This window comes from Erpetoichthys calabaricus, chromosome 11 (assembly GCF_900747795.2).
Source record: "Erpetoichthys calabaricus chromosome 11, fErpCal1.3, whole genome shotgun sequence".
NCBI lineage: Eukaryota > Metazoa > Chordata > Cladistia > Polypteriformes > Polypteridae > Erpetoichthys > Erpetoichthys calabaricus.
The window spans coordinates 66,364,464-66,377,069 of record NC_041404.2 but is presented as its reverse complement, the minus strand read 5'-3'; the positions used below and the strand labels follow the sequence as shown (position 1 = coordinate 66,377,069).

The following is a 12,606-nucleotide window of genomic DNA, read 5'->3' as shown; positions in this document are numbered from 1 at the left end:
GCTATTTTTTAGGCTCTGACAATAGCCTTTGGCTACCCTCACTGAGTGTCCAGCTGCCTGCAGTTTTTCGGGGATCAGGAAAAGGCGAGGTGGAATCTCAGCAGGCCCCTGCTAAATCCCACACAGCGACTCCAGCTGTTAAACTGGGAGCTGGGATGAGATCTGTGAGCTTTGTCAAGCTCAGACTGGCAGGAACCTGGACAATCAGCTCTGTAAACAGAGTAGCAAGCTCATTCCAGAGACTACTTGATAACAATAGGTTGATGCATTAAGTCATGCAACAGGTATGTGTGTGCCAGAACTCATGGCAGGATTGGGGCCTGTGGGGCAGGGACATGGGCAGGAGAGAAAGCAAAATGGGCACACTTCTCAACTTTTAGGTGTAAATATTCGGGAACTTGGTGAACAATGAGTGCTAAGCCAAGGTGTTTGGGAGGATGGCTTTTAGTACAATACTTTCAGTGTAGCTTCTTTGGGGAAAAAAAAGAGGAAGCTTCTTAAGCAGCTGGGACAAAATAAAGAAAGAGCAGGAGCCCAATGGTGGACAAAGACATTCAGATCCAATATGACTTACAAGCAGAACCTCCCAGCATAAATGTAATTTATAAACATGGTGGGTGCTGCAGTATGGCAAAATTTAAAAACATTTAAATGAGAAAATGTTCAATTTCCATATCTAGAAAATCTTACCAAATGTGAACCATGCAATGATTTAGTTCATTGTTCTTTATGTACATAACTTAATATTTATTATTAATGACAGTTTCAGAGCATGAAATAAGAAAAGTTCATGATTAATTGATTAAATAATTATTAATTATACATTGTCCAATATATCTGTAAAGGTTAACGTTTTTTCTCTTAAAGAAGCCCTATAGTATTTCAGAAATCTTTTTGTCATCAGGAACATTAAACTACATTTATGAACTGATTTAAGGCCCAATACTAACACTTCATGTTTTTCAGAAATTATGTTTTGTGTTATTATATCACATTCACATGTTATGCAAAAAGTAAAAGAGGAAAAAAAAAAAACACTTTCTTGTAACTTTTTGTCTCTTTTTCCAAATCCTCTTTAGGTAACACCCAGGACTTTGAGAATGATTGCTGTACCTCAAAATACATAAACATTTTACATTCACAAAAACTTTATATTAACAGATAGGATAGTGGTTAGTGCTGATACCTCAAACATGCAGGATCCCGGCTTCAAATGCTGCACTTTTTGTTGTCTTTGTGGAGTTTGAATGTTCCTCCCTGTGCCTACATGGCTTTTTTTCTAAGTACTTCCCATTTATTGCTTCTACATCCCCAAAGAGATGCAGGTTAGGAGAACTGGTCACATATGCGTGTGAGTACATCCTGTGGTGGACTGGAACCCAGGGCTAGTTTTTGCCTTCTATTGGATGCTGCCAGGATTGGCTGCAGTCTCTGAAATGGATTAAATGAGTTTGAGGTTATATTATGTCATATATATTAATAAAAATGAATTATAGATGACCCAAAGTTGGCAAAACAATGCAGAAAAATAACTGACTCTCTTTGGCTATAGCAAATAAAAAAATTATTGGCTATAATACAGTAACAACTATATCACATGGTCTGTCGCTTCTTTCTCTATTGCCAACAATATGCCTCTTATACACTCTTATACACCGTCGACACTGCATCCCTTTCTAAAATTTTCCTCACCTTGCACTTACTATATATAGTGTATGCACTTTCACAGTTAGAGGTAAACCAAGAATGGGTAGTCACAAATGCACATACAATGAAGTAGCTTAATATTTTACTTACAGATATCACTTCCATCTGGTATGCTGTCTGCGTAACAATGATCATTAGCCAGTTAGTCTAACACCCTAAACGTTATATGAAAGATTTTATATTTAGACCAATTACACATTGCTTTATGCATAAGTTGCTGCAATTGCTATACAGTTCTGGAGTCCTAGGCTTAGTCTGTATGGAGTTTCACACTCTCCCCCCCAAATTGTTGGTTTTTCAAGTGGCCTCCAACATCCCAGAGATCTGTGCTTCTTAATGGCCCCGTATATTTAAAAGTATAGTCATTTTTGTGACTATACCATATCACAAACTGGCACCTCATTCAGCATAGGTACCAGCCTTGCACCCAATACTAAATGGGAATGCTCAGGTCCACGTGAATTTTCTCTGAATAAAGTAGGTTTTATATTGCATAAATAGATGTTCTTATTGCTTTACAGAATGGACAGACTGCAAGATATATCAGTCTAGGCAGTGAAAATGTGTATTAGTAAAAACAGACACTAAAATCAACAGAACAGAATATTAAAAGGACAAGGAGAAGACAAAGACAGACTGTTACAGGCTGAACATAAGAATGTCAGCTTTATGAAGTAAATCAGAGTGTAGTCTAAATTTTCACATGCATCTCTTTCTCCACATTACCGTTAAAGGATCTGAACCTAAGAGCATTGTGGGTGGGTTTATAACTCTAGAAGACTGTTATAATTACTGTGTTACATATTACTAGTACAATGTATTAAAAATGTAGCAAGCGTTTCAGTAGACTGCCTTAAAGTACTGAAAAAAAATTCAGGTTTAATCAAAAACTAAAAAAGATTCAAAGTGACATTCAGCATAGCATTCAGTATATTGATCTACATACAGTATATACAGTATTTATACATATGCCTTAGTTACACTTAACCTGAGCTTTGAACTTGATTTTAGAGACTGATCAAAGGACAGTGCATGTCTTGTTCTAAATCAGCGATACACTAAAATGATTGTTAGAAAATCATTTCAGACATCACCGCAACCATAGTGTGTTTTCTTTGTAATGTGTGGAGATTACATCTTTTGTTTATATTATATATACTTATAAACAGACAATGATATGTTATGATACTCCTCAATGATAAATTTCTCATCACATGTTATGATACTGCTGAATATGAATTTGTCAATTTCCCATTTTTTTGTAGGTTTCTTTCGAGGACTCTGTTTCTTCCCATAGACTAAAGACTGATTGATTAGTGACTCTTCTCATGAAATTTTGAATTTTCTCCAGTGAACCAATGTTACATCTACAACTGTTTTTTGTTTTGCACCTGTTTCTGCCTGACTCAGCTCCATCTTTCATGTGACCTTGAAAGACCCACTCATTAATTTTCAAAAACCCTTAATCCACTTCTCTGTGCCAGCAATTGGAAGGTTGCTGGTTTGAATCCCATAAACACCAAAACTGACTCTACTCATTTGGGTCCTTGAGCAAGGCCCTTAACATCCAATTATTTCGTCCTGGGCATGACGTTAATCTGCATCCAGCTCTGCAAGCAGGTCCTCAAACTACAGGGAAAACTTGGGGGTTTGTGGTAGGATTGGCACTCCAGCCACCATAAAAAAGCTCACACTGTTCCATTGTGGTGCTGAGGTGTTACCCGCTGCACTCAGATCCCAATCTAGATGACTCATCATGTGGTGGGGGTGGCAATGTGCTATCAGCGCATGCCCCCAACCTCTCTCTCTCTTAATGCACTTCAGGGTTGCAGAGGCTGAAGCCTGTCCTAGCAACTTTAGACACATGGCCAAACTTGAGGTAATAGTCCACAGAAGGGCAAATACCTTCACTGGGCTAACACAGATTCACCAAAAAACTCAACACATACATTTTAGGATGCACATCAGTCTTAGAGCTCACTGATGCACACAGTCATACTGAGTAATGCAAGGACAATAAAACATTTTATTGAGGTTGTGATAGACGTCCGGGGACATTGCCCCACTAGGACGCTGGAAGAAGCAGAGGGCCAAAAATGGGGCAGTACTTACCCTGGAATGCAAGAGAGCAACCTCCCTGGACTGCATGGGGGTCATGAAGCTGGGAAGCTCAACCCTGTGGGGGGACGTGGCCACTGCCAGGGGGTGCCTGGACATTTCTGGAACCCCGGATGGCAGCACTTCCGGCACACCAGGAAGTGCTGCCAGAAGAAATCCCAGTGGCGCCCAGAGTGCTTCCGGATGCTCATCTGACACTTCCGCCACATCAGGAAGTGTCGTTGGACAGAGAACCTGGAGCCCTTCCGGGTTACTATAAAAGGGGCCGCCTCCCTCCAGTAGACGAGCCAGAGTTGTCAGGAAGGAGACAGAGCGTGTGAAGAGTGGGGTAGAGGCGAGAGAGAGAAACGTGTGTGTTTTGGACAGTCTGGTGTCTGTCTGTCTGTGTCCGGGGGCTGACTTTCCATAAGGTGTATGAGAGAAAATGGAGTAGCTGGAGAAAAACAAAGGAATAGATGAGGTTCAAAAACCACACAATTAGTGGGCATGAGATTCAAATATAATACACTACATCTGTGAGGCACCATACCTCTCTTTGATATGCATGTTCATTAGAACATGCAATTTATGACTTTACTGTACTCTGTGCGTATTACAATAATGGCCCTATAAACCTACATAATCATCCATTTTCAAATCTATTTAATGCATTTTAGAATCATGGAAGATGGAGACTGCTCCAGTAAGATCAAGTGCAGAAACCAACACTGGAAGGGACACACAGTACATACACTTTGACATCTGCAAGGGTTTACAGTTTCTACTGACACTGGAAAGCGCTACTTTGGGATTTCGGGAAAAAAATATCAGAGTACCTATAGGAAAACTCAAATGGAAATAACATACAAAGTTTACAGACGGTAATCTGGCCAGTACCCCAAAATAGAATGGGCAAAATGTGTTTTACAGCCTTATTATAAAATATTATGCTTGGACAGAGGCTCAAAGAATGACCTTGGTTTTCCAGGGTAGCTCTCTTTTTCAGTGTGGCCACGGGCACGTTTCTCCCCTCATTTTTGTTTGATTGGAGCCTCAAGGCTTAGACGATAATCTCTCACTCAATCTTTCCATAATATGTACAGTTAAACTGTGAATGAAAGTCGTGTGACTAGGGATTAACAACAAATCTCTGCATTTGGCAGCCAACTTTGGATTCTGACCAAAGACTTGAGTGTTGTAGTTAGAATGCTGCTGTAGTAAATGGTCCCTTCTCTTAACATATCTGTGTGTGGAAATGTGATCTTGGGCTAAGTGCCTGCTCTTTAGGGTAGAGAGCAAGCTTTAAGTGTTCACTGTCCCCTGGCTTCAGCTATGAGATCATGCACATTACTTATTCAATTGAATCCTGGCATTTTAAATATTATGCCATGTTTTCATTGTGTAGAGGGTCTTAGCCAGCAAGAGGTTTTCAGGGGTAAGGGAACCATCAACCTGACACAAGACAGAAAGATGTACTTCAAATAGCCTCCAGAAAAGACAGCCACACTGGCAGAAGAAGATATGTTGCTTATGCCAGTGTAGAGAAACATGAGCCACTAGGGGACAGTATTCCTTGTTTTTACACCAGGTGCCGTGGAAGTGTATTAGGTACCATCACTATTGAAACTTACAGGACTATGCTGTTCCTTGTTGGATAGATATTCAACTCTTACACTACATGTAAAAATGAAAAGGTGTCTGGTTGGGTGGACACTCCATGTGCTACCCATCTCCATTTTTTACAGATCTACCTCTGACTCTGCTCCTTTATCTATTTAGTGTTCCTGTTTGCTTTGTATAACACCTTGTTATTGTTTTCAAGTGATATGTCTATATACATATTGAAGACAGATCAACTGAATTTGTGTTAACAAATGATTAGCTTCAGATGACTTCATAAATATTTGGACCTAACAAGCCATTTTCCTATAAAATAATTTGCATCTACCCTATATAAAAGGAAAAGGTCAGTCCCAGAATACGTTTACACCTGGTCTAGCTTGGTAGCAGAACTGTTTTTACACCCCCTAATTTCCCTCTACAAGTACTACAATTTTAGGGGATGGTTTTACTGTACATTATAGCTTGTATGTTTATAATAGTACTTACGGTAAAGGGTTCTGTGTAATGTAAAGACAGTCCCAACTTAGACTGGAATGGAAGTTATACTCCTCTGAGGACTCACTAGTATAAAAAATGTCCGTGGAAATGTGTCTGTATAGGATACCCAGACTGTTTTTCCAGCATTGTTTGTCCCCCAGTCCTTCTTGCTTACCTGTCAGGGGACTCATTTCGTCAGCACTCGGTTTCAATTGGGTAATTGTGAGAGTAACAAGTGCTCTCAGACGCTGCTCACTCAAGTCGAAAGAGGCGTTTCCTGCAGTGGATGTTTCATAGGGCGTCTATCTGTTTGCCATGTGTTTTGTGCAGATGGGTCAATGGGAGTTGTGTTGGCACCTGCTTTTCACAGCGGAACGCAAAATGCAACAAGGTAAACTGCAGCTATAAGTGTACTGAGGCAGCAGGTTGCATCAGGAAGATCAGTATACTGATTAGTCCTAATCCACTGTTTCTCATCTTCTTTCTTCCTTTTTCTGCTCTAACCAGGCCCCCGCCTTTCTAAATCTGGTGTCACCATGGCGACATTGGCTCTACCTATGTTCTTGCTGACGTTGTGCTTCCCTGGCATCCTTGGGAACCGGCAGTCCGCTCCCCGAGTGCACCTTTCCTATAAAGGTAAGAGTAGGCTGGCCACAGCTGACTTCCAAGCCTTTTTTTGTGAATATTTTTGTATTTGTGTTTTGATTTACTTTTAAAAAGCCATTTCCACCTTCCACTTCCTTAGTGTGACACTGCTCCTGCCTACTTCAGGTACAAAGTTGATTTTGTATGTGGTAACACTTTCCTATTATACTGCTATTCTCCCTGCACCTCCACATTAACGTATCATAAAATGACCAAGCCAGTTTAGTTAAACAAAGACTTTAGCTACCCCCCCACCCACTCCAACAACAATCTTTGATAACCAATATCTAGGACTGAAAGTACAATTCATAATCCCATCCCCTCACACAAACTAGTTAAGTAAGGGATGTGCTACATCTGTAAAATGCAGGTACTGTCACTGGAAAACCATATTAAAAAAAGTTTTCTTTATTTATTTTGATAAGTTAACCTTTATGTGTTTTAAGAAAAAGACCGGATTCAGATCTGCTTCACCTCATTTATTAGTAGCATTTGAAAGAATGTTTATTACAAAAAATGCATTGTAAACTGCAGATTGATCAGATTCCTGACATGAACACACTACTGCAATATGATCTCTCATTTCTCAAAGCAGAAAGTTAATGAAAATGGATAAAAATAGCAAAACTGTACAAAGCACCACCTCTTTCTAAATCCAACAATATTACAGTTTGGGTATGGTGGTACAGTGGTTAGTGCTACTGTTTCATAACTCCTAGGGACTTGGTCTGAATCATTGCTGTGAGAAGTCTGTGTGTTCTCCCCATATCCAACTAGATTTTTTTCCCAGATGCTGTAGGATTTCATTTTCCAAAAACAGATTAAGCTTATGTCACATTATGCAACTTTCCCAGCAATTTTCATTCGTATCCTCCATTTACATAATGGAGTCAGGCAGTCGGCAGCACACTCCCGTGAAGCTGATCGCCTAATGTGACATACCCAGTGGCTCACTCCAACTAGACTCGCTATGATTAAATCAAACAGGATTGATTTTGTCTTTAGTCAGAGGGGTGGGCTGTGTGTATAGTAGTGCTCGCAATCAATATATGCTCATCTGGAAGTGCAATGTGTAGAATGTAATGATGAGAAAAAAGGAGTGAGTGGGTTTTGAACTTCACAAATAGAAGAGAAGATTGTCTGTCTGATGTTTCATGTTTTATGAACAAAAACAGAATGGAAAAATGAAAAAATAAGCATAGAATGCAGCCAAACTCACTGCAGCTATTTGCCCATCCTACAGCGCAGGCTCCATCAGGCAACACAGGGGCTTTGGACCTCACAAACAGAAGAGAAGCTCATTTGTCTGTTGTCTCATGTTTTAAATACCCGAACAAAATGTAGAAAAGAAATAAAGGGCCAAGATTGCTGATGAAATCACTGTGGCTGTTAACCCATCATAGAGTGCTAGTTCATTGGCTGTCAGAAAAAGGGTCAGGCACAACTACAATGGAAGATTGGCACTTGGGGCCTCATGTATAACGCCATGAGTAGAATTCACACTAAAGCATACGGACAAAACTGGAGATGTACGTATGCACAAAAAAATCCACAAGCATAAAACTGTGCATACACTAACTTCCATGCACTTCCCACTTATAAATCCCACTGAATGTGAAATTTAACACATGTGCATGCACCTACAGCCCCCACCCTGACTCCTCCCATATTTTTTCATATTTGAATATGCAAATAAATATACAGTAACTAGCCCCTTCTGTTCAGTGTTTTGTTAAAAGACAATGGTAAAAACACATGGAAAAAAAGAAGAATTTCACCAAATGCATAGTGGAGGCAAGGAAAAGCATACTATTTGTTGGCCTAAGCAGTGGTATAAGCAACAAAAGGAAGTTGATGGAATGATACAGCATGGTGGAGACACTTGAAAGTTCAAGTTCAGAAAGTCGCACAGCAGTCGAAGTAAAAAAGAAGGGGTCAGATATCAAAGTCGATATTAAAAAGAGAGTCACAGCCCACCGTCTGTTTATTCTGTTTCAAACAATATTACAAAAGTTGACCTCCATGCCGAGAACGCGATGATGGTGCTGCTGCTGTACCCAGTACATCTTCAGGTGCTGGCTGCACACACACCTCTGCCTTGGAAACCTCCAAGCAACCATCTGGCTGTGTGCTGATGGATGCTGTTCTGGAGTCACATAGTGCAGTAATAGGTGCTGTAAGAGATGTGGCCATTGAAGTAATGAATATAAGGGCTGTACTATGTGATACCGACCACAAATTAAATGAATTGGTTAAAAAATAAATGCTGCATCTGATTACTTGTTTTTACATTCTGCTAATTATATTGAAATTAAGTTGTAACACTATCTTATTTCAGAAAAGTACATATGCAATGTGTGAGGCTGCCATGAAAATGTGTGTGGCTTTGCGCAAAGTTTAGTTTTTATACATCTTGAAGTGTGTGTGGAAATTGGGCAAATACAACATTTTTGTGTGAACACACCATTTATAATTGAGGCCCTTAGTCAATAAATGTGACATCGACTGTAATTTTCAGCTCTCTCTGTGATTTGACATTGTGCAGTAACGAGAACAGTGGATTCGATTGCCACATCTGACAAACTCCACAAGAGAAAGTCACGTAATGTGACATCAGCTTTGGGTTATTTGGCAACTCTAAATTAACCCAGTGCAAGTAAGTGTGAATGTATGCATGATTATGATCTGTAATGACTTCTGATTTATGTTACAATGTTGTTATTTTTATTATTTTTAAGTGCTTTATAACAAATTAATTTTTCACATTGTTTTGGTTACATTTGCTTACTGACAGTGTGCCAGTGTTGTAAGCAGCATTCCTCTGTTGCAATAACCAGTGCTAGGATGTTATGTCACTGCCAGACATAAGTGTCAGCATGTGATGTCACGGTTCATCTGCACTTTATTTACTATAAAAGAAAGACTTCTTGTTAAAAACGAATTGAACAGCAATTTAAAAAATAAGAATCATTGGAATTTTCTTTTTGGAAAAGTCCTGTTGTTTTGGGCTTTCCTTGCCCTAAAACTGTTCCAAGCCCACTTCTTCTTACAATGAATGAACTAAATGATAATGAATAGTAATCTTTGCAGCCTGCTGAAACTTCCCAATGTAGATTGTTTAATTTTTTGGTAATGTCTACACCATCACAACAGTGCCCTCATCTAGACAAACACAAACAGGGGAGATTGACAAATTAGTTGATATCAGGCCAATAGAACTTCACTATGCCTTTCCCTTTTTCTCTTCTTTCAAAGAGTAAAAAAGGAAAATCAAACTTATTATGCAAACAGTTTGATAAGCCAAGCTTGACTGCAAATTAAATGAGTTGTAGTCTTTTTGTATATAGTTTCAAGTTACTAAGTATTCACAGAACATCAATGGAGGTCATAAAAACATTTGTTTATACTTTCATGTTAGTCTACTGCCCTCAAAGTTTTGAAATTTTCAACAAGAAGAATGTTGTTGAATGTTGAATCCAACCCATTACACTGTTTTAACAGCACTGTTTTTATGCACATTAAATGTGATGACCACTCAGCAACACCTCTTATCATTCCTAGCAGCACTGGGTCATTTAGATCTGTGCAGACAAGCTTAGTACCACCATTGCGTTTTTATTGTTTAAAAAAAAAAAGCGAAAAATAATTAAATCTGTAAGAGGACTGCTACTACAAATTTATAAATCCTAAATAAGTCCTAAATCCCAATCGTGTCATTGCAGTCAGGACCTCAGGTTTGTAGCTACATCTCAAAGACTGGCATTTTAGAGTAATTGAATTAGCCCAATGTGAGTAAATGTTTCATTTGATGGCCTGGCTTCCAAGTTTGGCTCCACCTTCCTATTAGTCTATAATGAAATAAACAGGTTCAGAAAATTGAAAAATAATATCTGTGTGTGTATAGGGTGATATACAAGGTAACCTTGGCTATTCACAGTTCATTTTCCTGAAGGAATGCCACCTGACTTATCCTCTACAGACCCAAGCGGTTGGATCATCTGCTAGCTTTCTGCTGCTGGCGAGCTGCGTGTTTTGCTTGTCGTTGTTTTAAGAGCTAGGAGCACATGAAGCTTGTCTGCCAACAGCAATCCAACAACTGCTAGGTTAGATGTCCGCGGCTGAACGTATGCTAAGGAGTAGCGGTTGGATCATCTGCTGGGTTTCTGTTGCTGGCAAGCTGCATGTTTTGCCTGTCGTTGTTTTAAGAGCTGGAAGCAAGTTAGGCATTTGTATCGCGCCAACGTTTTTTTTTGAGCCTTTCGAATTCCACTGCTTTCATAATCTCTAACTTGCTCTGCATGTGTACAGCGCCAACGTTTTTCAAAGTCTTTATGAAGTTCTACTTTGTCTTTTACTCTTTGTCTTTTAATTCTGAGCCTGATTGGACATGCTTTATTTTCAGTTCCACCTGTTCAGGGCTTATTATTACTTTCCTTATTTTCTGAATTTGCACCTAGATTATTCTTTTTCTTTTTTGCATTTTATTCTCTCCAACGCTTTTGGGTCTCTTTTCTCCGTGCTGCTCTTTCTTCTTCGCTTAGTCGTTGACGTTTCATCCATAATGTATTGTTCTTATACGCTTTATATGCATTGAGAGCCCTGGATCTGTGTGTGCTCAAAGCCTTGACACTACTGAGTGTTTTGCTGCCCGTGGTCTTATTTGACATTGGTTGTAAGTAGGGCGTGTCTTGCAAGAATCTCGTGTTCTACGTCCCCACAAGACGGTCCTGGGTCAATCTCTTGGCACAAAGTCTCATGTTTAAGGTTCCCGCGAGACGCTCCGTGGCCAATCTCTTTCGTCTCGCGGGTTTTTTAAGTGTCTTCCGTGATCTTCACGTGAAGATCACGTCTTGTCTCCCTAGATTTTTTTTATAATAGAAAGATGAGTGAGGAAGGTTGTGTCCTTTGAAAAATAGTTTCATCCTTTCCAATGTTGATTTCTCCATTGGCCCAATTGCTGCTAGGAATGGCTGTGGGACCCTCACAATCGAGGAAGGAGGAAAGGATATTTTTATAAATGGAAAATATTTATTTTCAGTTTGTATAATACAGTACAATGTACTCTTCATATTAGATTATTCCACAGACATTCTAGGGTATTCTGTTAATTCTGAAAGGAATGAAGAAGCATGTTGAATGTCAAGAACAAACTCAAATGATATATACTGTATACTGTATATATTTATATTTAAACACGCAGAATGTTACTTCATAGAATAGTGTCTGTGTTCAATTTCTGTTCTCCATCAATGCCCATATTATCTGCCATGTCTGTTTTAGCACAAGGCACCTGTCAAGGACTAATTAGGCCGTGATTTTTTTGGTGTTGTAGCTTTCTAAATAATTTAGATTTTTTTCCTGATAGTTTCTTCTAAAAACTAAACTCTTTAACATTGACAGATATACTTTTGAGGGTTGCTGGTGGAAATAAACACAAAATAAGACATAGTATTACATAATTTAACTGCCCAAACTGAAATCAATTAATGATGTAAACGTTAAATTGAGGTGAGTGATAAAACATATCAATAACTCAAGTGACCAGATAAAACCTATTAATAACTTAAAAACCAGACTGGTGGGCAGCAGTGATTTATGTCGAGCCTAAGATGAAGAACATCTTAGCAACATTGTCTTCAGATTTTGTAGAGCCAGTCTCTAAATCAGAGAATAATTTGTTTCATACTTAAATGTTCTTTGTTATTTGTCAATTTCGGAACAAAGATAGACAGTTGAGATTAATCTTGCCATTTGTGCTTTGCTTTTCTCAACAGATTGGTAAGCCCAAACAAAAAGTTTAGTTCACAGAAGTGCATTCTGCCCTTATAATATACCTTTTGAAAAATGAGGGTTTTCATTTCCAGTAACCAGGCACAGGAACACAAGTAAATGAGCTTTTAACACAATAGAACATCAAAATACAAATGAACTATTTTTACAGAGATTGATGAGCTAAAATTTCACTTTATCTATATGTGGTTTTGCTACATTTCTCACTGTAGTGTAGAACAATTCTGCATTTTCACACCGGATGAATGAATAAAAAATAAGAATTCA

General features: G+C 38.9%; 1 protein-coding gene across 1 annotated transcript in view; it reads left to right on the top strand.

The window, feature by feature from the left end:
• The window catches only part of LOC114660515 (semaphorin-3F-like), a 171,631-nt gene that overhangs the window by 63,808 nt on the left and 95,217 nt on the right, over positions 1-12,606 (top strand). Inside the window, exon 2 of the mRNA XM_028813257.2 lies at positions 6,412-6,540. Within this exon, the coding sequence (XP_028669090.1) occupies positions 6,412-6,540 (129 nt within the window). The remainder of the gene's footprint in view (positions 1-6,411; positions 6,541-12,606) is intronic.